Consider the following 24,033-nt stretch of genomic DNA (forward strand, 5'->3'; position numbering starts at 1 on the left):
CCTGGTGGGGAAAGAAGGAAAGAAAAGAAAATTATGACATGTCCAGCAACATGGATAATTGCCATTTCAGCCTTGAAATAGTGGGTACGTGTCATTAAAATTTTATATACTAGCCCCCCTACAGCCTCCTCTGTTGCCCTCCCCCCCTTCCCCCCACAGTACAGACTTAGAAGGAGATTTATCACTTGTGACTTAGACCTGTTGCTTGGGAGCCTTTCCCATCAGTTTAATCTCTTCTCCCTTTTAATCCTGCGGCTGGCAGGATGTTGCAGGGGCAGTAATTTAATAAAAGTATGCAGTTTGTAAAGCAGCTGCTATTCTGTGTACTAAGCACATTTGCCAACCTTTTCAGGGAAACCTCCAAGCTGTTCTAGGAACTTGGCGATATTGCAGGAAAAAAAAAGTTATATTTAATAACATTTCATCCTTTGGGTTCTGCAGCTAATAGAAGCGTAAATGGGAGCCATGTCTGAAAGCCATTTCTTTATGTGATTCAGAGAATTAGGACGCTGCAATTACCCCGTGTATGAGATTTATGAAAACATTAATGCCTAACGAGAAGAAAACATCTCGGTAAGTTATTTAATTTGAAGTTGCAGGCCTGGCTGCTGGTTCCTAATTCAGACCTTGCGCTCTGCTGCCAGCCCACAGGCGCTCACTGCCCTCTGGCTCGCCCAGGAGCGGGGGCGGGGCAGGGCAAGGCGGAGCTGGGTTTGAATCCCGTCCATCTGATTCCGAGCCCACCCCTCGCTCCCCACCCCTGCACGGGCAACCTCGTTAGGTTTGTAACATGTGGCAGCTGCATGATCTGCTGGTTAAGAGACACACATTTAAAAAAATTTACGTGCCACGTGCTTTTCCTTTCTTTATTTCGCTTTCCCCTGAACTGACATAAAAAGGAGAGTCACACACAAGCAGATGTCAAAATGACTGCCGTGCTTTGCCTCATCAACTGGAAAAGCCAACGACTGAATTACTCCCGACACCATTTCTGTTTATGGCAGATGCGGAGCAGGAGCTCGGGGTGGGGGCCGTATATTTTCCTGTTTTCGGTGATAGCTGAAGCCTTAATTCAAAAACAAATTAAGTCCTTCAGCTGTCACTTGATTGTTCCCTCCGATCTTTGGGGATAAATATCATTGCTCCTACCTCGTATCTCTTCTCTCTCCTTTTCCCCAAAGGTTTTCCCCCCTTAATTTTTTTCTCTTTGCCCAGAGCTCAACATTTTTTTTGACAAAAGCATGCATTATTTAGAGCCTGTCGCTTCCTGAAGTTCTTTAATTACAGAATTAAACCAAAGTAATGACAGTTTAATTTGTTCTTTCATTAATTGGGAGCGCTCCGGGCTGATGTGAAATGAATGCATTTGGAAAGCATGAGGAAAGTGCGTTGAGTGATTGGAGCATGGTAATAATAATCGCTGTCGTTTAACGCCTGGCACTGGCCAAGGTGCTCTTAATGCATATTCTCAGTTTATCCTCCTAGCCACCTCGAGGAGGGGGTCATGCTTCTCTGTCCTGCAGATTAGATCTGGAGGCCAAGAGAGGAATGACAGGGCGAAGTCCGCCCGGGTGCCCGCACACCAGGTCGGGCCGCCGAGCCCCTGTCCTGCCCACAGCACCACTCGGTCCTCAGGCCCCACAGTGGTCTCAGTTCTACAAGGAGCTGCCCACGGGAAGACAGGCGCAGCCTCCTGGGGTGTGCCCGAGAAACATGCACCCGTGCCTGGCCGAATGCTGAGGTCGAACCCATGAGAATGAAAGGAAAGCTGGGCAGGAGGGGGCTGATGCTTCACCGAGGCTGCTGGTGGTTTTTCTACTTTGAAAGTAGCCATGGGGATGCAGAGAGGCGTGCTTGCAAGCACCGCCCGTTCCATTTAGTTGTGGGTCAGGAAAGCTGCCCCGGAGAACCGCAGGACCTATGTCTCTCTGAAGCCTGTGGTTCAAGGCGGCACCCAGGTGTGGGGGCTCTGTCAGGCCTGGGCTCCTGGGCTCCACTCTGTCCAGGGCCCGGTCCAGCTCTGCTCCGGCTTAGGACGGGTCTCATCTCCAGCTGAGGCCAAGGCCAGGGCAGCTGCTGAAGCCAAGATGGCAATCATCGGGGCAGCTGCCTTTCCACGGACACACGTGGCCCGGGCATCCTCCTCCTCACACTGGCCTCAGGGCCCGCCAGACCTTTGGACCCTTCTGTGCAGGCTTCGGATGTCCCCGTCATGTCTGCATTGGCCCTGGGCTGGGGCTTTGGTACTGGGCTTCTGGGACCGAACTGAGGGTGGACACTTGGCACCTTCACTTGTGCAGCTGAGCCACCTGGCCCGGCCAGCATCCCGAAGGGAGGCACTCAAGCAGGGCCTTACTTTGTAGGGTCTCGAGTCCTGTTTGCTCCAACAGAGGGTCATTTCGGCAGCAGGTGGTAAAAGACAGGAAAGAGAACAGATGGCTAGTGGCGCCTTCCTTTGCGCCTTCTACTTTACCGTAATTCCCTTTGAGCCTCCCTGCAGCTCTGGGAAGCGGTAGGCCTGGCCCCATTTTCTAGCTGTGGACATGGCAGCTCAGAGACGTGGTCGTCTGCTCAGGCCATGTCAATAGAAGGGGCACAGCGGGGTTAGGATTTGGGGTGTCTGAAATGCCCTGTGGAATTGGACCTTGATGTCCTTGTTGCTTTCACCCGGTGTCCCCCAGGCTGCCTGCTTGCTCTCACGGTTCCCAACCCCCGGGGCTCTCAGAGCCCCGCACTACAGTTCCCCTGTGAACTTGGGATTTTATTATTAATGCGTTCTCTGCAGGAACGTCTAGATGAATTTAGGATTAGAGGATTCAGTTACACTTTATTATTGCTTGCCATTAAAAATCATGCAAATAAGACACAGAATAAAGCAGCTTGTATTGTTTTGGACACCAGATTTACATGTTTACTGCAAGAAAAATGACACCAAGCGCCTTCAAGGTGGTAATAAGATTGTGCCTCAGAGCTTTCGCTTTGTTGGTCTTTATTTATAATTTATGCCACGATAACTTCCAAAAGAGGTTTTAGACTAGTTTATCATAAAAACTTACAGCACAACAAGAGGATTTTAAGGCTTACTGTTGTAGAGATGAAAAGAAAGCTTGGGAGCCGTGTAGCTCGGGGGAGGGGGTGGAGGCGGCAGCACATGCTGTAGCTGGCCGACCTGGGCCCCGAAATTGCCGGAAGCTTCCTGGTCGCCAGAGCTGAAAGGAGACCTGCTGGGTGGCAGGCTTCTCATTTTTGGATTAACAGGAAGCTTTCCTCCACCTTCATTCTCAAGCCCTTGGGTTGCCTTGTTGAGCTTCTGACTTCTCTCCGGGAAGAAGTGGGCATGGAGCCTGTTTGGGAGCATCTGGGCGGAGAAGGGCTGGTGTAGAAAGACACTCTGTTCCATCCTAACCCGAGTGTTGGAGGTGGTGCTGGGGAGCCGTTACCACGCCTTGGAGTTTAGAACCCTGCGCTTCTGACTTGGTGACGGGGCTGCCTGGGTGATGCCAGCCTTAGGGGGAAGGACTTTAGGTCGGCCAAGGAAAAGGAGGCTCAGTCCACGATGATCCCAAGCCTTCAGTTAACTGCTACGTCTGGCACTTGCCCAGCACTGTGACCCCCCTGGTGTTTCAGCCCTGGGCCCACCTTCCGGCTGGCAGGGTGGGAAGGATCGACCGAGGCCCAATCAGCGTCCAGAGCAGAAGCGGGCTGGCATTGCGCACCTGCTCCTGGGGTCCCCAGGGGTCTTCACAAATGATGTGGAGCCACAACAGGTACACTGCCGATGTTGATCAGCATCAGTAAAAGTATATACATTACAACACATGGTACACAGAATGCAATACTGGTAATAACTAACTTAAAGAAGAACAGCTTGAAAGCTAAGCAGCAGTTGTTCTGCTTTCTTCTTTCAAAAAAAAGTTGGAAGCCACGTGCCGTATCTGAAACCTTGTGAGCAAGAGTGTAGGACAGACAGATTGACTAATGGCCAGATGGGCCTTCTGTAATCACTACAGGTATTGCTGATCACACCTGGCTCTTGGGGGAACTGCTGTTCTCTGATGTGTGAATCCTTGTTGCTGTCAGCACAGGTACAGGTAAAGGGGTTTCTGGCTGTTAAACTCACAGCCAAGCAGCTTCTGTAAATTACAGGCTGTGTGACCACAAAAATCATTGACTTAAGTGCTGTAGACTTATTATTATCCTATTATATAACTCTTCTTAATCCTTTAGAATCACTTGTCAGACTTTTATAGGTAACATACTTTTGTGCTCATTGAAGTAATGTAATTATACAGACTAACTCAAGACTATTAGAAATTTTGGGGACACCACCGAATGCCTTCCAGGTACAGTTTGTTAGGGAATAATGAATATTCAACCCCCAAGAACCCCAGGCCAGGGCATGAGCTTGGGCGCTGAGGAGGTCTGAGTTAACTGAAAGCTACTGGAAACTGGTTAGTTAGTCCTTAGCTGGCCCTTTTAGAAGCTATTAGACTTAGGGGTTGTTTCTGAGAAATGGACTTGAGACGCATAAATGTACTATGGTTTTATTTTTGGGCACCAGCCTGGAGATATCACAAAGATAATTTCTGGGGAGTTAACAGCAGTGCCGGCAGGAACTTCTGCTGCCGGTGGGCATGGTGGGCATGCGAGCTTTCCGGGGGGAGATGGGACTTGTTCCTTGTCAAGCGTCAGCAGCTCTTTTACTGTCTGTGAATTGAGCAGATCAGAACCATCTCCTTGTCTTTCAGGAGGGATTTGGGGGTGATCTGGGCCGAGGGGCTCAGCCTGCTACCACCCCAGGTACGAGTGCTCTGAGTTTGTCTACGCCTAATGCAGCGCCGTGGGGCACCACTGGGCGGGTCGGGGAGGTGGCAGATGCCAGGCCTGCAGAATGACATTTCTGTGGCCTAATGATTTTCAAAAACCATTTGCGAGATTGAGGTAATGTATTTCCCAGACTCAAGCAATTTACTCCTTCCCACCGTGCTGAATCAGGCTGTTAAATCCTCTTGCTTTGTGCATCTAGCTGTCGGCACCAGGGGAAAATGGTCAAGTTCAAGGCCCCTGCCATAGCCATGCTTGGCTCTTCTGGAATTGATGAGTAACTGCACTTTTGAAAATGACGTTTTTAAGAACACTGGAAAATGTTAAGTGAGGAAAGCAGGATGCCAAATTGTGTATTCAGTAAGATCTCAGGAAAAACCAAGCATGCAGAGAAAAATACTGGGCGGATGCTGCCGGCAGGGTCACAGTAGCTCCTTCGTCTGAGCGCAAGGAGTAGATTCAGTGTCCCCTTCTGGACTCTTCAGTCCCTTACCCACTTCCCACTGCCTAGAGTGGCAACACCTGGCACACAGGCGAGGAGCACCCCAGGGAGAAGCACACAGATTTGGACACTGGCCGTGAATCCTGGGCCTGTTACTTGCACATTGTATAACCTTGGGCAACTCTCTTCATACCTCAGTCTCTTCATCTATCAAATGGCCCAGTTACATCTACCTCAGGGGGGTGCTGTGAAGATTCCATCACTTGGCTCAGCACCTGGCAGTGTGGGGCAGGTGGGAGTCTAAAGAAATGATAGCCCCGGGCTTCCCTGGTGGCGCAGTGGTTAAGAATCCGCCTGCCAGTGCAGGGGACACGGGTTCGATCCCTGGTCCGGGAAGATCCCACACGCCGCGGAGCAACTAAGCCCGTGCGCCACAACTACTGAGCCTGCGCTCTAGAGCCCGCGAGCCACAACTACTGAGCCCACATGCCACAACTACTGAAGCCCATGCGTGTAGAGCCCGTGCTCCGCAACAAGAGAAGCCACTGCAATGAGAAGCACGTGCACCACAACGAAGAGTAGCCCCCGCTCGCCGCAACTAGAGGAAAGCCTGCACTCAGCATCAAAGACCCAATGCAGCCAAAAATAAAAAAATAAATAAAAGAAAAGAAATAAAAAAAAAAAAGAAATGACAGCCCTTGTGGGGGTTATTATAAAAGTGCATGTGTTTCTTTCATAATCTTAAAAACATTATAAATAAATAATGGGAGAAAGGTGTAATGACTGAAAATGGAAGAACAAGGCAGTCCATCTAGCTGCACAGTGCCACCGACCACTCTGTCCCGACCACAACGACCACGCTTTACTTGTCTTCAGGAAAGAGGAGGTCAGATGGCAACCGGTGCCACATGGTGCATCCAGCCCTCCCAGAGGGAAAGCATGGAGTGCGATGGGAACATCCACTGGGATTATACCCCAGGTAGTCAGGAGGGCTTCCTGGAGGAAGGAACATCTCAGCTGAGACTGGAGGGAAGAGTAGGGGCCAATGTGGTGGAGAGGGAGGAATTTGCTTCCAGTACAGGGAAGGGCATGTGTAAAGCCACAGGTCGCAAAGAGCAAGGTGAGTTTGGGAAGCCTAGCTAGAGGGCGATGCGCAGGTGAGGTGGTGGTGAGAGGTGAGCCTGGGCAGGTGAGTGGGTGGCTCTCAGGTCAACTGGAGGCTTTCCCGCTAGACTGGGTCCATTTACAACCCCTGTGGAGTCCCTGAGCGTGTCCAGCAGAAGCCCACAGCCAGATAAGGCCTTGAGGCCAGAAGGCTCTGAGCGTACCTCCTTGCTGGGTGTCTGCATGCGTTTTAGGGTGAGGGGCCCGCATTTTTTTTTTGTTTGTCTGTTTTGTTTTTTAATGCATATTGAGAAATCATAATGGAAGTGACCACCCCCATCCAAACCCCCTCATGGAGGGCTGGTGAGAACCGTGGCTTTGGCGGGCAGTGTGGGCCTGATGGAGACTGCCCTCAGGGCTGCCCTGGAAGGCCTCTTTGGGGAGCAGAGACAGCCTGGCGCAGGCCCATGGCGGTTGCCGTGGCAGCAGGACCTGAGTGGCCTCACTTTCTGAGAGTGGTCACCCCTGTTGGGGGGCCCTGCCCTGGCTGGCGTCAGGTGGGGTGGGGGACTTAGCTGGGTCTCTGGAAAAGCTGTCAGGAGGTGCTCCCCGGGGACGAGGCTGTGTGTGACAGCCAGGACACAGGGGCCCCCCAGCCTGGGCCTGCACAAGGATTAAGTTGGAGGCCACTGGAAATAAGTCAGGCCGTGCTCTCAGGGGCCCGCACTCAGTGACTGCTGCGGGCAACCCGTCCCTGCCCGTGGGTGAAGCAGGCAGCCCGTCCCTGCCCGTGGGTGAAGCAGACACGCTGATCGTGAGCTGGCTCCTCCCCCGGCTCAGGTGGTGGGTGTCCCCCCTCCCTGCCACTGCTGTCCCTTGTCCCGGGTCTGTCCGCTCTGCCACTACTCCAGTGGTACCCCCTCTGCCTGCAGCACCCCACCTTCTCAGCTTCTCTCCTTCCGCCTCACTGCCACTCAGATCCACCCCCAGGTCCTGGTGACACTTCTCCAAAACGGTGTCCAGTGTGTCCTTAGCTCCGGCCTGCTCGCTCCCCTCTGGTCGTCCTCTTCACTGGTCTCCCCGCAGGATTCTGGCCTCCTGTGCAGCAGCCGGACTGTTCTTTCAAAAGGAAAAGCTGACTATTGCTTTTCTCTCCTATGTTTAACCCTTCAACAGCTCCCCATCTTTCGTGGAGGGAGACACTTCCAAAGTTCTCTGATCTGTCTTGCCCGCCCCTGCTGCGCTCCCATCCACATGGGGCCCCTGGCCCCTCTGCAGGCTGGCTCTCCCCGCCCTCCCACCTCCCACCTTCCTCAGCAGCCCGCCCACCTCCCCAATCAAAATTAAGCTTCACCTGCTATTATTATCTCTTGGAGGACAGCTCTTTTCTCTTAGCACTGTCCCCACTTGTAATACCTGTTTGTACATTTGCTTAATATCTTTCTCTTTCATTAGACTCTTGTGAGCTGTTTTGTTCCCTGGAGATTCTAGCAGTGAGCAGTGTTCTTGACACGTAGTGGACCCTGAATAAATAAATATCTGTGTAATAAACCCAGTGAATGAATGAGAGTTGCCCAATTTTCAAAGCCTCTGTTTGCACATCTGTAAAATGGAGATAACTTCCCTGCTGACCTCATGGGTCTCTGTGAGGATCACATGATTCTGTAATTTGGAAAAGTACTGTGGAAAGTGATGCACAGAAGTTAAAGTATAGTATTATGACTCCTTCTAACCAGGTCACACCCTCCTCTTTCCCCGGGCATTTTTTGAGAAAGAGTACTTCTTAGTATAAAAGAGTAGGGAGCAGTACAAAACCCCTTTTGATGATCTGGGTTCAGGGTAGGCGCACGGAGGAGAGAGGCCTGCAGCTCAAGGGCAGATGTGGCATTCAGCCTGGAAGAGTCCCTAACTGCCCTTCCTGGTCCCCCTCAGGTGGGCTGGTCTGGAAGAGCACCTGGCAGTGTTTAAGTGAGCTCCGGCACTGAGACCTAGAGCATTCCACCTATGCTGATGGGCTGCGGTAGTGCTTAGGAGCTGTGGAGAAGGGGGGAAATTTGAGAAGACTGGATGGGCTTTCCAAGAGAGAAAAAAGGTGGTGTTAGAAGCTAACTATCAATAAAACTAACATTGACTTCTGGAAAAATTCTGCAATGGATTTGTGTTAGAACTCTTGGTTCCAAGTGATAGAACACTTAATTCCTAGTAGCTTAAAGCAAAAAAGTGAATCTGTTTGTTCAAGGGTGACAATGCCGAGGGCTGTTTAGCTTCAGGCGTGGCTGCACTCAGGGGTCAGATGTCCTCATGTCTTTGTCTCACCTTCTCTGTCTCTAGGTGTGCCCTGGTCCCAGGGACACGCCACCCCTGTGGTGGCTCCCTTTCAGCTTCAGGGCTACTGCTTTGCAACCCCAATGGAGAGGAAATGCCTCTTCCCCTCTACTGCCTGCTGCAGCCCTGGGCTTGTACCCCACTGCCTCGGATTGTCCAGGCCTGGGTTACATGTCCTTTGTAGAAGCTTTGAGCCAGTGCCTCGTGTAGCACACTAACCGAGTGGGGCATGGGTGGTTCTTCAAGGAAGGTGGGCGAATGGACACTGGGCAAGCAGTAGAATCCAGGGCACTGCAGGACTAAAAGATAGATGTGCTTGCTGGGAGCCAGCATTCATTCACCGAAACCATTCATTCTTTTTTGAGATCTTAGACTCATAGGATCTGTGTATATTGAGGCCAGAGACCAAGTGTATCTTGATCTGGAAAGGCACCTGACACTCATGGGGCCCAGGTCTTTAGAAGCTTGACGATTCCATCTCATCCTTATTTTGCAGAAGAGCTGGAACCCCAGGTCCTCCTGGTGCCAGAGAATCTCAGGCTGTTCTTGTGAACATGGCGGGGTGGTGGTGGTGGTGTCTACCATGCGATATAGTCCAACTAGATGACCGTGGCTTGTTGAAAAAATAGCACCCAACCTAAAGAATTAATGATTTACTTCTAGAGTGGTGGAGGTTTCTCATGACCAAAGGGCATGATACTTAGCATTTTTCTGTTCCACAGCTTAATAATAAACAAATTGGGTAACATTTCAGAAGGGAGGTCTGCTTGTCCAAGCTATAGAGAACTCAAAACTAGGATAGCCGTCCTTTGGTTCCTCTGTACATTTGTCCATACATCTGTTCATCTGTCCATTTGTCTATTCATCCGTCCCTAAAGAGCTGTCCGTGGGAAGAGGACTCAGTCTGACTTTGTGTTGTATTAGTCCAGAGAACTGGATTAGGAGCCGTGTATGGGACCGCAGAGCACATTGCAGGTGGGAGGTGGGTGAGCGTTGATGGTTAAGCCTGAAGGCTCTCCAGCCAGTCTGCCTGCGTCTGATTCTCTGCTCCACCTCTCACCGTGTGACCTGGGGCAGATAACCTCTCTGTGCTTCAGTCATCTCAACTGTCAAATGATGTTTATAATAATACCCACCTCATACTGTGCGGTAAGGATTGAGTTAATTCTTGTGAAGTGCTTAAAAGCACGCCTTACGTGTAGTACGGCTGAATGCATGGTTACTGTTACCTGGAGGTAGGAGGTGAGGTGGTATTTTGTCTCAGAATAATGTCCAAGATTGCAGTGCTCTCAGAAGGGGCTCCAGCTCCTCCTGGAGTCGTGCACTCCCCACCGCTGGACAGGCTGTACCACCTGCTGGGGACCCTGCAGGCCGCCGAGGGCTCCTCCCCACTCCACAAGGAGGGTGGAGTGATGACCTCTAGAGCCCCCGCCTCCACTCTCCACGCATTCTTCAGCAACCTCTGTGAGACATCTTGCTCTTAATCCTTTTTACGCAAAGAAAACTCTTTTTTTGCTCCTTTACATCTTCTGCTGGCATTTAAAACTCCTTCCCTTTGTTCTGACCTTATTGAACAGAGAGAATAATTTCTTGGAATTCTCTGTATAATGAATGCTCATGTACTTACAGATTCTGATCAAGTTTCTCCTCAACCTTTACTTTGAGGGAACTTGCATCATTTGGTATAGAAAACATTTTAGGAAGCACTTAGGAGGATGGTGTAAGATGAAAATGCTGCCTTAGCTCTCACTATTTTTGCAGATACCAGCCGAGGTACCCTGCTCTTAGAGATTGAAGTGAAATTGGTTCAAACTCCTATACCATGTATGCTAGGAATGCTGCAGGCTTCCCAGGCTCTCTACAAGTTTTCCTGAAGCTGACAGGGGTGGGGAGAGTGTTGTGCATGGGATTATTTCCTTAAATCATTCCTGGCTCCTCATTCATGCCTGCAGTAAATGACATCAGTTTGTAGATCACACTGGCCTTCTCGTCATCTCTGTGACACAGTGACCCACCCACACAATGAATGCTCCAATCCCCTCACTTTTCTAAATATTCCTACCACGATTCAGGATGTGGGGAGATTTTTACTGAAGTACTGGGGTAAAGAGATATTCAGTACTTTTTACCGAAGTACTGGGGTGGAGGTGAGGAGATAGGGTGGCGTATTACTCTCCATTACTGCAAACCAGATGCTTAAAATTAGATATTAGATTTAATTTCCAGTAATGAAGGAGCAGTTCCCATCAGACTAACCTTCCCACAGCTGACAATTATAAACTCTGAACAAAAGCAACAACAAACTACCCGAAGGTATTGGAGTACAACAAAAAGCAGGCAGACGTAGAAGAGAGTCTTCCCTTAGAAGAAGGAAATAGCACTGGATGAATTTCCTACTTTTATGTTTTCCTGCCTGAGGGTAAGCTCCAGTCTGTGCCAGGCAGAGCAGCTAAAAGTCAGATAGAAAACCTGCAGTGTTACTGGCTTGAAGAACCATAATTTGGGGCAACTACAGCAGCTGGAGAGTGACGAGGGAAATCTCAGACAGGAAAGAGTCAGAGGGGGGGAGCCACAAATTCTGTGTATAGACTCTGCCCAAATCTCTGATGACTCCTGAACCCATGCATGGGGCAGATTCTAAGCAGGTCAGCTCAGACTAAGACAACTGAATAGAATTTCTGCTGCTGCACACAACAGAGGAGACAAAGTTTGAAATGTGAATAGAGTCAAGTTAGCTTCCTGTTTTAAAAAAAGTTGATGTTCTTCAGAGAAACATAACAGAATCCAGAGTTTATACAATGTAAGTTTTGTAATGTCTAATATTTCACCCAAAATTACTCAATATAGAAAGAAACAGGAAAGAAAGAAAGAAACCCATATTCAAGAGAAAGAGTTTCTCTCCAAGATTATCCAGATGTTGAGATTAGCAGACAAGTATTTTAAAACAGTTATAAAAATGCTCAGGGACACAAAGGAAAATATACACACAATGAATAAAAAGATAGGAAATCTCTGTACAGAAATAGAAACTGTAAAGAAAAAAAAAGAGGAAAGCCTAGAACTGAAAAATGTAGTGTCTGAAATAAAGAGTTTGTGCTTTGGACTCCATTGCAGAATGGAGGTGAGAGAAGAAACAGCCAGTGAACTTGGAGATAGAGCAATAGAAATTATTCAACTTGAAAGCAGAGAAAAAGAATAGAGGGAAAAAGAAAGAGATACTCAGGGACCTCTGGACAATCCAGAGATATTTGTCTAATATATAATAGTATATGTATAATTGGAGTCTCAGAGAAGATGGGAGACAATGGGGAAGAAAAAACTTTTCAAAGAAATAATGCCTAAAAACTCCCCAAATTTGGTGAAATATGTACATTTACAGATTCAAAAGGAAAAAAAAACACCCTGCAGACCCCAAACAGGACAAATATAAAGGAAACCACACTGTGGCATATCATAGTCAAACTTCTGGAAACCAAAGCTAAAGAGAACAATCTTAAAAGTAACCAGAAAGGGACTTCCCTGGTGGCTCAGTGGTTAAGAGTCCATCTGCCAGTGCAGGGGACATGGGTTCGATCCCTGGTCCGGGAAGATCCCACATGCTGCGGAGCAACTAAGCCTGTGCGCCACAACTACTGAGCCTGTGCTCTGGAGCCTGCGAGCTGCAACTCCTGAGCCCACATGCTGCAACTGCTGAAGCCCACGTGCCTAGAGCCCATGCTCTGCAACAAGAGAAGCCATCGCAATGAGAAGCCCGTGCACTGCAATGAAGAGTAGCCCCTGCTCGCCTCAACTAGAGGAAGCCCTTGCACAGCAACAAAGACCCAATGCAGCCATAAATAAATAAATTAAAAAAAAAAAGGCAAAGTTTGTTAGGTTGGATAAAAAGGCAAGACCCAATTATACAATACCTGCAAGAAACTTTAAATGAAAAGACACCAAAGGTTAAATGTAAAAGGATGGAAGACGATATACTGTACTAGTAGTAATTAAAAAAAAGAGTGGCCATATTAATATTAGACAAAGTAGATTTCAGAGCAAAGAATATTAGCAGGGATAAAGAGAGACATCTTATAATGATAAAGGGGTCAATTCATCAAAGGACATAACACTAGATACTTAACATTGGGAACATAAACATTAAGGGCATAAATATGTATACACCTAATAAGAGAGCTTTAAAATACATGAAGCAAAGCTGATAGAACTGCATGGAGAAATAATCATATATACAATTATAGTTGGAGCTTTCAACACCATTTTTTCAATAATCAATAGATCAAGTAGACAGAAAATCAGTAAAGGTATAGAAGACTTGAACAACACTATCACCAACTTGGCCTAATTGGCATTGATAGAACACTCCATGTAACAACAGCAGAACACACATTCTTTTCAAGTGTACATGGAATGTTTACCAAGATAGACCATATTCTAGGCCATAAAACAAGGCTCAGTAAATTTAAAAGGATTGAAATTATTCAAAGTATATTCTCTAATGATGATAAGATTAAATTAAAAATCAATAACAGATATCCCAAATATTTGGAAACTAAACAGCACACTTGTAATTAACCTCTGGGTCCAGGGAGAAACTGATAGGGATATTAGAAAATATTTTGAACCAAATGCAAATGAAAACACAACATATAAAATTTTGTGGAATGTAGCTAGAGCAGTTCTCAGATGGTAATTTATAGCATTAATGCCTATATTAAAGAAGAAAATTTCAAATCAATGATCTTAGCTTCCGCTTTAAGACATACAAAAGAAAGAAAAGCAAATTCACCCCAAGGTAAGCAAAAGAAAGGAGATAAAGATAAGAGCAGAAATAATTGAAATAGAAAACAGATAAACAGTAGAGAAAAGTCAGTGACGCCAAAGGCTGGTTCTTTGAGATCAGTGAAAGTGATAAACCTTTAGCCACCCATCAGGAATAAAGAGAAAAGATACAAATTACCAATATTAGGAATAAGAGAAGTGACTTAATTACAAATTCTAAAGATATTAAGAGAGTACTAAGGTAATGTTATGATCAACTTTCTATCAATGAATTCTACAACTTAGATTACCTGGATAAATCCCTTGAGAGACTCAAGCAATAAAAGCTCACTGACAAAATTAGATAACTCCAAAGCCTTGTCTCTATTAAAGGAATTGAATTCATAGTTAAAAGCCTTCCCATAAAGAAAACTGCATGCCCCAAAACTTCACTAGTGAATTTTACCGAACATTTAAGTAAGAAAGAGTACCAATTTGTTTTGGGTTGAATTGTGTCTCTCTCAAAATTAGTATTTCTAAGTCCTAACCCCCAGTGCCCCAGAATATGTCTTTATTTGGAGATGGGATCTTTATAGAGATAATCAAGTTAAAATGAAGTCTTTAGCATGGACCCTAATCCAGTATGACTTTCGTTTTCTTTTCTTTTTTTTTTTTAATAAATTTATTTATTTATTTATTTTTGGCTGCCTTGGGTCTTCATTGCTGTGTGTGGGTTTTCTCTAGTTGCAGCAAGCAGGTGAGCAGAAGACTGCTCACCACTCTTTGTTGTGGTGAGCAGGGTTCTCATTTCAGTGGCCTCTCCTCTTGCAGAGCACAAGCTCCAGGTGCGCGGGCTTCAGTAGTTGTGGCTCTCGGGCTCTATAATGCAGGCTCAGCAGTTGTGGCGCATGGGCTTAGCTGCTCTGTGGCATGTGGGATCTTCCTGGCCCGGGGCTTGAACCCGTGTCCCCTGCATTGACAGGCGGATTCTTAACCACTGCACCACCAGGGAAGTCCCTATGTTTTCATAAAAAGGGGATATGGAGACAGACAGGCATAGAAGGAGAACACCATGTGAACATGAAGACAGCCATCTACAAGTCAAGAAGAGAGGTCTGGAACAGATCCTTTCCTCACAGCCCTCAGAAGGAACCAATCCTGCCTTGATTTCTGACTTTTGACTTCCAGAACCACGAGGCAATACATATCTATTGTTTAAACCAGGCAGTTTGTGGTATTTTGTTATGGCAGCCCTAGAAAATTAATACACAATTCTTTTCAAACTCTTCCAGAAAATCAAAGAGGAGGAAGCACTTCCCAACTTGTTCTGTGAGGCCACCATTACTGTGGTACCAAACCAAGAGAAGAAATAAGATTTAGCAAATCAATCCAACATTTATTTATCTATCTATCTATCTATCTATCTATCTATCTATCTATCTATCTATCTATCGATCTATCTATTTATTTATTTATTTATTTATATGTCATGACTAAGTAGGATCTGTCCCAGGAATTCAAGTTTAGCTTAATATTTGAAAATCAATTAATATAATACAGCCTATTGATGAACTATAAAAGAAGAACCATATGATGATCATCTCAAGAGATATAGAAAGAGCTTTTGACAATATCCAGCTTTCATTCCTGATAAAAACTTTCAGCAAACTGGAAATAGAAGATAATTTTCTCAAACTGTTAAGGAGCATTTATGAAAACATAACCTCTAGCATCTTACTTAACTGTGTAAAAGACTGACTGCTTTCCCCATGTGGTCAGGAGCAAGGCAGGGGTGTTCACTCACACCGTGTCTATTCAGCATTGTTCTGGGGATTATAGCCTGTGCAGTAAGGCAAGAAAAAGAAATAAAAGTATCTGGATTGGAAAGGAGGAAGTGAAATTGTTTTTGTTCACATATGTGATTGTCTATGTAGAAAACTCTTCTGAATCTACAAAAAAAAAAAACCCTTCTAGAACTAATAGTTTAGCAAGTTTGCAGAATTCAAGGTCAATATAGAAAATTAATTGTATTTCTACATTAGAAAAGAACCTGAAATTTAAAATTTTTAAATACTATTTACAATATCATCAAAACATGAAAAAATTAGGGATACATTTGACAAAAGGTGTGCAAGATTTTTTCATCAAAAAACTGTAAACCATTGCTTAGAGAAATTAAAGACCTAAATATTGATAAAAAGAGAGATATATCCTGTTCATGCATCAGAAGACTCAGTGTTGTTAGGACATCTCCCCAAATTGGTCTGTGGATTCAATGCAATTCCAGCCCTTGAATACACACACACCCTGAAGGATTCCCAAAACTTTTGCAGGTAAATGGCCTGGTGAAGGCTTGGGCACTGGCTGCACAGGCTTGTGCTAAGCTGTGTGAGCCTGACAGCGGTCTCTAGAATGATATCCTGGGACAGCAGAGACTGACGAGGATAAACAGGAGTCCAGGAGCTGGGACTGAACTAGGAGGGTCCGTGAGGCAGGAGCTGGCAGGACAGGGCCAAACGGGAGGCAAAGATTCACCCAGAAGTCTGACAGCTATTATCTCCAGGTAGTGGGATGATAGCTGCCTCTTATTTTCTTCTTTGTGTTTCTCTGGTTCTTTGTTTTGTTTTGAAAAATTTTTTGCAGAACACTTATTTACAATGTAATCAGAGAAACAGCAATCCTGTTGTTGATTCCTATGGGGTTTTACTTTTTGCACTTTTGTATAATTTGAGTATTTTTTACAGAGATTGTATTTGTTTTATAATATTGGGTTGGCCAAAAAGTGCCTTCGGTTTTTAAGGAAAAATAAAAGACACATTTTTCATTTTCACCAAGAACTTTATTGAGCAACATATTCACCCTTTTGTTCCACTACCTTCTGCCATATTTCAGGCAACTTCATAATTCCATCTTCCGAAAACTTTTTATCTTTTTGAGCAAAGAACTGTTCCAGGTGCCTTTTACAGTCTTCTAGGGAATTGACATTTTTTCCCTTAAGAGAATTTTGTAAAGACTGAAATAAATGGAAATCCGAAGGTGCAATATCTGGTGAGTACGGCGGATGAATCAGAACTTCCCAGCCAAGCTGTAACAGTTTTTGCCTGGTCATCAAAAAACATGTGGTCTTGCGTTATCCTGATGGAAGATGATGCGTTGTCTGTTGACTAATTCTGGATGCTTTTCGTCAAGTGCTGCTTTCAGGTGGTCTAACTGGGAGCAGTACTTGTTGGAATTAATCGTTTAGTTTTCTGGAAGGAGCTCATAATAGAGGGCTCCCTTCTGACCCCACCATATACACAACATCACCTTCTTTGGATGAAGACTGGCCTTTGGTGTGGTTGGTGGTGGTTCATTTCACTTGCCCCACGATCTCTTCTGTTCCACATCATTGTACAGTATCCACTTTTCATCGCCCACCACAATTTGTTTTAAAAATGGAACATTTTCATTATGTTTAAGTAGAGAATCACATGCGGAAATACGGTCAAGAAGGTTTTTTTCACTTAACTTATGTGGAACCCAAACATCAAAGCGATGAACATAACCAAGCTGTTGCAAATGATTTTCAACGCATGAGTTGGATATTTTGAGTATGTCAGCTATCTCCTGAGTGGTTCTCAATTAATGTCTCGATTTGATTGGTATCAACTTCAACTGGTCTACCTGACCATGGAGCATCGTCCAGTGAGAAATCTCCAGCATGAAACTTTGCAAACCACTTTTGACTTATTCAATCAGTCAGAGCATCATCTCCATACACCGCACAAATCTTTTTTTGTGTTTCAGTTGCATTTTTACCTTTCTTAAAATAATAAAGCATAGTATGCCGAAAATGTTGCTTTCTTTCTTCCATCTTCAATATTAAAATGGCAACACAAAAATTCACCAATTTTGATGTCTTTATTTATTTATTTATTTTTATTGGGGTATAGCTGTTTTACAATGTTGTGTTAGTTTCTACTGTACAGCGAAGTGAAGTAGAGTTCCCTGTGCTATACAGCAGGTTCTCATCAGTTATCTATTTTATACATATTAGTGTATATATGTCAATCCCAATCTCCCAGTTCACCCCCTTTTCCCCCCTTGGTGTCCATACGTTTGTTCTCTATGTCTGTGTCTCTGTTTCTGTCTTGCAAACCAGTTCATCTGTACCGTTTTTCTAGATTCCACATATTTGTGTTAATATACGATATTTGTTTTTCTCTTTCTGACTTACTTCACTGTGTATGACAGTCTCTAGGTCCATCCACGTCTCTACAAATGACCCAATTTCATTCCTGTTTATGGCTGAATAATATTTCATTGTACCACATCTTCTTTATCCATTCGTCTGTCAGTGGGCATTTAGGTTGCTTCCATGACCTGGCTATTGTAAATAGTGCTGCAGTGAACATTGGGGTGCATGTGTCGATAAGTCTTTTTTTTAAATGCATGCTGATATGACAGCTGTCACATACAATCTAACAAAATCGTTTTGAATGAAGTTAAAAACAACTAAGTGCTACTACAGCCATCTTATGGAAAAAACTGAACAAACCTTTTGGCCAACCCAACAAAAAACAAAAGTCAGGCAGGTAGGCAGAGAGAAGGTGACCAGTGGCTAAAGCTATAGGTCTTGAGAGACTGTTAGGAACTCCTGGTGGGGCCACGTCTCAGTAACCAGAACACAGAAACTGCAGTGAATGTGCACCTGCACCACATTTCACTTGTCATGTTCTTTCTAAATCTGACTTTTGTTGGACACGTAGAATGTCTCCAGTTAATACATCAAGTCATCTTAGCACATGTGACAGAGGACTTAACTCCTTAATTCCATGAAGGCAGATTGGGCTCTCTAATTACTTAATTGAAAAAAGGTACACACTCCAGGCTGCGTGGTGTTTGGGAATTAATCTTTAAAACCTGACAGCAAACATTAAATTCAATTAGGGAGAGCGATTAGCAAAGATTCTTCTCTCCCTCACCCTGGGTACTTTGAGAAGTGGCTGACTGGGGTGCATTGATTCTGATGCTATCGTTGTGTATATATCAACCAGGAGAGCCAAGTACGCATTTTTCATTTCAGAGGGGAGTTATTGGATAATTTACGGATTGATGGATTTCCTTAAACACGTTTCCACGGCTGATTTAGGAGGCCGTGGCCAAGAATTCAGACCTCTCTGGTTGCTGCTTTTGGCCTTGGTGCCACAGGGTAAGTCTCTTTTTTCTTCTGTCTTTGATTGGGGTTATGATCTACCCCCTCCTCCTCCTCCACCACCTCCTTCTCCCCCTTCCCCAACACCTGGCTGATAGCAGGTACCCAGGAAATGTTTGTTGAATGAATGATTAAATGAATGAGTTCAATAGATGGGGACATTTGGGCATATTTGCTTTAGAGCACATTCATTTTCTCACGCTCTCTTTGCCTCTCTTTAGGGGAAATACAGTGTAGTGTTCACAGCTCCCATCCCCCAACCCTGCCCCTCTCCCTCTACCCTCTCCAAGCATATTTTTTATAGTCTGACTACAAGTACACAAAGAAACATGATAGAGTTTTGCTTCATGTGTGTTTTTAAAATTGCGGTGAAATACACGTAAGATTTACCAGCGTAGCCATTTTTAAGTATAGGTTCAGCGGCATTAAGTACATTCACATTGCTGTGCAGCGTCATCACCATCCATCTGCAGAACTCTTCATCTTGCAAAACTGACACTCTGTCCCCGTTAAAAAGTCTCCATTTCCCCCTCCCCGCAGCCCCTGGTAACCACCGTTCTACTTTCTACGTCTATGATTTTGACTACTCTAGGGAAACCACATATGTGGAATTATACTTTCTGTCTTTTTGTGACTGGCTTATTTCACTTAGCGTGTTGTCTTCAAGGTTTATCCATGTGGTGGGTTGTGTCAGAATTTCATTTCTTCTTAAGACAGTAATATTCCATTGTATATATATATATGTATATATATATCACATTTTGTTTATCCATCTATCCATCAGTGGACACTTGGGTTGCTTCCACATTTTCGCTGTTGTGACTAATGCAGCTGTGAACATTGGGATACAAATATCTCTTTGAGATCCCGGTTTTAATTTTTTGAGCATATACACACAAGTGGAATTGCTGGATCATACTGTAAGTCTATGTTTAATGTTTTGAGGTTCTGCTGTGTTGTTTTCTCTAGTGGCTGGACCATTTTGCCTTCCCACTAACAATGTACAAAGGTTCTGATTTCTCCACCTCCTCGCCAACACATATCTTCTTCTTCTTTTTTTGTTGATAGAAGCCATTCTACTGGGTGTGAGGTGGTGTTCCATGTGGTTTTAAAACTTAGATGGCATCATACTGCATATATGCAGCTTGTCTTATGTATTCAATGTTATCTTTTCACTGTTTAGCCAAGTTAACCCTGTAGATCTAGTTCATTAATTTTACTTTATTTTTTCCTTTAAAGTCATACTTGTACATAGTTTTGAAAAAACAGCAGTTCCCTGTGCTCTGCCTTTCTACCATGAATTCCCACTTCGCTTTGAAGTCTTCTGGCTGTTTCCTCTGTTATTTCTGTTCATATTTCTAAATGTAAATGTTGCTGTTTTTTGCTTTTCAGTCTGAAACCCCAGCTGTTGACCCCTAATAAAGAAGAAAGGAACTGAGCTCTCTTACCATTCTTTCAAGGCTACTCTTGACCTCTTGTTTTCTTAATCTTAGACATTTCCATATGCCCGGGAAATACGCTTTCAGAACTCTGATCCTATGCATTTTGAGAACCTTCAGGATGTGGCAGGGTGAATTTTCTCATTTTGAAAGGGGAGGTTATCTCTCACATCCAGTTTGTGGATCTGCGTGGGCACGCTTTGGGTTTACTCTTATTAAGGAAATAAGAGAGGGTCAGGGAATCCTGCTGTTAAGAACCGCATGCACTACATGCCTCAAGAAACACAGCCTCCGGCGCCGTGGCTCCTGCTGTGCGCCAGCCACGGTGCGGTGTGCCCAGCCCTCACTCATTCCTCACCGCTGCCCTTGGGACGGGGCTCTTCTTATCCCCATTATATGGAGGAGGAGACTGAGGCCTGAAGAGGCCAAGCTTCTCAGCCAAGTCACAAGGCTGGCAAGCAGCAGCATCACACAGGAGGCCCTGTAGCTGCCTTCCTGCTTCTTGTGTTCAATCCTCTGACCCACCTTGGATGGTAGGTGAGAGCGTTCCTTTCTTCCTGCAGTGACACCAGGGGAGGACACTAGCACTGCTGAGCACCTTCGGCGTGCCAGGCCCTGGGCCAGCCTGGTTGGGCTCCTCGCTTGCCGGCCTTTCCCTGGGGCGTGTGGTGGTCGGCGGAGTTTCCTGGGAGAGCTGGTGGGAAGCCGAACACAGCTCTTTCATGCACAAGTGGTCCTGGCCCTTGGAATGTACAGTTCTATACTTGAGGGCTTAAAAACACATTTCAGAGGTCATTAAGTGTACATAGGGCTTTCTGCCACAAGCCTCGCTCCCCAGGGAAAGCAGGGGGGAGTGAGGGGCAGTACTTTCTCTCCCAGAAAAAAGGACAACTTGCCCCTCGGGCAGAGATCTGCTCTTTGCCTGGCTGCAAACACAGGTGTGGCAGACTCTATTTTGGATCTTAGTCTTCAAGCAGGACCCGTGCAGGTAGCCTGGCCTGGTGCGGCATCCACTACGGGTCTCAGAAAGTCCTGTCTCGGAGGACACATGTCAGAGGTGCAGGCGAGGCTGGGCTGGAACTTTCTGGTGGTGAGCAGGTGTGAAGCAGGTGTGAAGGGCTGGGCAGGTGAGCGGCAGAACACAGGACATGCTGTTTCCTTGTGAGCTCCCTTAACCCCCAGAAAAAAATTTTGTGAAAGTCTCCCCCTCGACTTGCGAGTCCCAAGGCCTTATTACATTTCCACAAAGAGAAGTTTAACATCTAGATATTGTTTTGATGGTAAAATATTGGGAATCTAGTTCCACTGTGAGAGCCTTTTCCCCGTGCACAAGGGCTGAGCTGAGCCCCCAAGATCAGGCCCCCGCTCATGACATCTGGCGCTGTGTTTGCCTCGTAGGTGTGGAACGCCGTGGACTCGGGAAGCTGCTTGCAGACCTACTCCCTGCACAGTGAGGCGGTGCGGGCCGCCCGGTGGTCCCCCTGTGGCCAGCGCATCCTCAGTGGTGGCTTCGACTTCGCCCTGCACCTAACAGACCTCGAAACAGGTGTGTTTCTCTGTTTCATTACCCCGAGGCGCCCCTTCCTCTGAGCTGGCAGCCGAGTCAGCTTTCTCACTGGGGAGGTTTCTGGGAGGGGGATTCTGCAGCCACAAGCTGCAGACGGTTTCAGGGCAGGGGCAGATGGGATGAGGGTAGACTCACGCTCGGCAAGTGTGTTTCCAGGCTGTTTGCCTGAAACCGAGACTGTCCCGTAGGGTTCACAGTGGACCTCTGCCAACCTGCCCAGAGGACAGAGCCCCAAGGTTGTCCCAGCCCCAAGCTGCGGAGCTGGATAAAGAGGTGGCTTTTTAATCAACTTCTGACATGCAATTTGTACTGGAATAGATTTAGCTTTATCACAGTGTCCTTTGGTTGGAATCAGTTTAGAATTCCTGTCAATTCATTATCGCTGAAAGGCTGTCAGGAATGATTCCAGCTCATAAGGAAAGCCTGCAAACGAGTTCTGCTTTCATGCCCACACTGAAAAGGCATTTGGGTGAGATGGATTCGTGCTGGCTAAATCCTAAGGGGGCTCTTGACAAGCAGGGCGAGAAGGAGAGGGGAGTCAGTGGAAGGAACTTTCCATTCCCCAGCGTTCCGATGCAGCCGGCACGTTGAGCATGAATCCGGCCACAGCCCCGGAGCGGGGGCCTGTCTGTGCTTCGGGCGAGGACAGAGCCAGCGAGCGCAGACCTGGGTTCCAGCCTTGCCCCTGACCCCCAGGCCGGCTGCCCTCAGCGCCCACGTTGCCTTTTCCTCCCTGGGTTCCTCCTGGGTCACTTTTCTGCTGGGCGTCACTGCCAGCACCAGGAGGGGAGGCCTGGGTTCACACCAGTGCCCGGGGCGTCCCTCGAGCCCTCAGGCAGCCCTTGCCTGCCTGGCCCAGCTGTGGTGGCACTGGGGTCCGCGCCTCTCCCAGAGCCTGGCAAACAGGGGATGATCACTCCGGGGTCCAGCCGCCCAGCTCCGCCCCGCAGCTTGGATGCAGCGGGTTTGTTCCTCACCTGGAGTGTCCTCCTCTCTTGCTGGGTCACTAGGGGACGGCCCTGTTGAAGCCATGCAGCTCCTTTGACTGGGCCCCGTGTGCTGTCAGTAGGGGTGTTGGCCAGGCTGTTGGCTGTGTTGGCGGCTGGTACTGTGCCACAGGCTTTGTGCACATTTCAATCCTGCCAGCCATTGTTTTCCCCATTTCACAGGTGACGAGACTGAGGCTCCAAGGGGCGAGTGACTGGCTCAGGGCCTCCCAGTGGTGCAAGGCAGGCGGGGACTTGGAGCCACGTCCGTGCAGCTGCAAACCCCATGCCCTTCCACAGTGCTGAGTGTACGGTGTTCTTTTTCGCAACAAAGACCGTGATCTTCCTGTGAGCCCCTCCGAGAGGGAGCCGAGGCTCAGGGGGTTTGGTGCCACTGGGTGACGGTAACAGTTGGGTCGTTGATGACAGCAGCAGGTACTGTCACTGAGCACCTACTGTGTGCAAGGCCTTCCTCTGCAGCTTAACATATGGGGTGAGGCCCCATTCACCCCTTGAGACTGGCACCACCGGAATCCCCTCGTCACACACAGGCCCGGGGCACAACCAGGAAGCGGCTGAGGCAGGATGCACACAGGTCTGCCAGGCTCTGAAGCTGGCTGCCTGACCATTATACTTTGTTACCTGTGTGTCCAATAAACCGTGCTCGGTATTGGGACAGAGAGGTGAATAAGTCCCAGGATCCACCCTGGAGAAGCTCACATCCGCTGGGGGAGACAGAGTTGCAGAGAGTCCCAGGGTACAGTGATGGAGAGAGATATAGGAACCGCAGGGACATCTAGTCTGGGAGATCAAGGAAGGCTTCCTGGAGGAAGTGGGACCCAAGCTGAGGCAGGAACTGGGGGACAGAGAATCAGGATGGAGGGGGGCTGGGGAGGGGGAGGGAAGTGGGTTCTCAGCAGATGGAATGAGGACGGAGTTCAGGAACATAAACCACGTGGTGTGTGTGGAAGTGTGGGGTGCAGGGAGCTGGGGGAGGTGAGTCTGGGGGTGCAGGAACGGGAGCTCGGGCTCCATGCGCTTCCTGGCCTGTGGGGTGCGCATTCCCCAGATGCCTCTCCCCAGTCCAGTGTCACTGAGCACCCATGGGTACCTGCGCTGCCTGCCCAAGAGTGGAGAAGGGATGCTTCTCACATGCTGGTGATGCTGTCGTGTTAATCAAATACAAGTTCATTTGATAACATTAATGGATTCCTAGAGGCCCTTTGTCATGATCGATCTTCTCAATCAACAGATGTTAAGCAGACATTACCATTGTGTGTGTGTGTGTGTGTGTGTGTGTGTGTGTGTGTGTGTGAGTTGGGGGGGCTCTGACATTTTCAGACGTTCACAGAGAGTCCTCTCACCTGGCCAGTTAGGCACTGCCACAGCAGGTG

At 46.9% G+C, this 24,033-nt stretch overlaps 1 protein-coding gene across 2 annotated transcripts in view; it reads left to right on the forward strand.

Annotated features, from left to right (window-relative positions):
• WDR25 (WD repeat domain 25) overlaps nt 1-24,033 on the forward strand; it is a 138,697-nt gene that overhangs the window by 56,671 nt on the left and 57,993 nt on the right. For both annotated transcript variants that reach the window (XM_061181258.1, XM_061181259.1), the window contains exon 3: nt 21,485-21,632. In XM_061181258.1, coding sequence (XP_061037241.1) covers nt 21,485-21,632 — 148 coding nt within the window. The remainder of the gene's footprint in view (nt 1-21,484; nt 21,633-24,033) is intronic.

This window comes from Eubalaena glacialis, chromosome 2 (assembly GCF_028564815.1).
Source record: "Eubalaena glacialis isolate mEubGla1 chromosome 2, mEubGla1.1.hap2.+ XY, whole genome shotgun sequence".
In the NCBI taxonomy this organism is placed as follows: Eukaryota; Metazoa; Chordata; class Mammalia; order Artiodactyla; family Balaenidae; genus Eubalaena; species Eubalaena glacialis.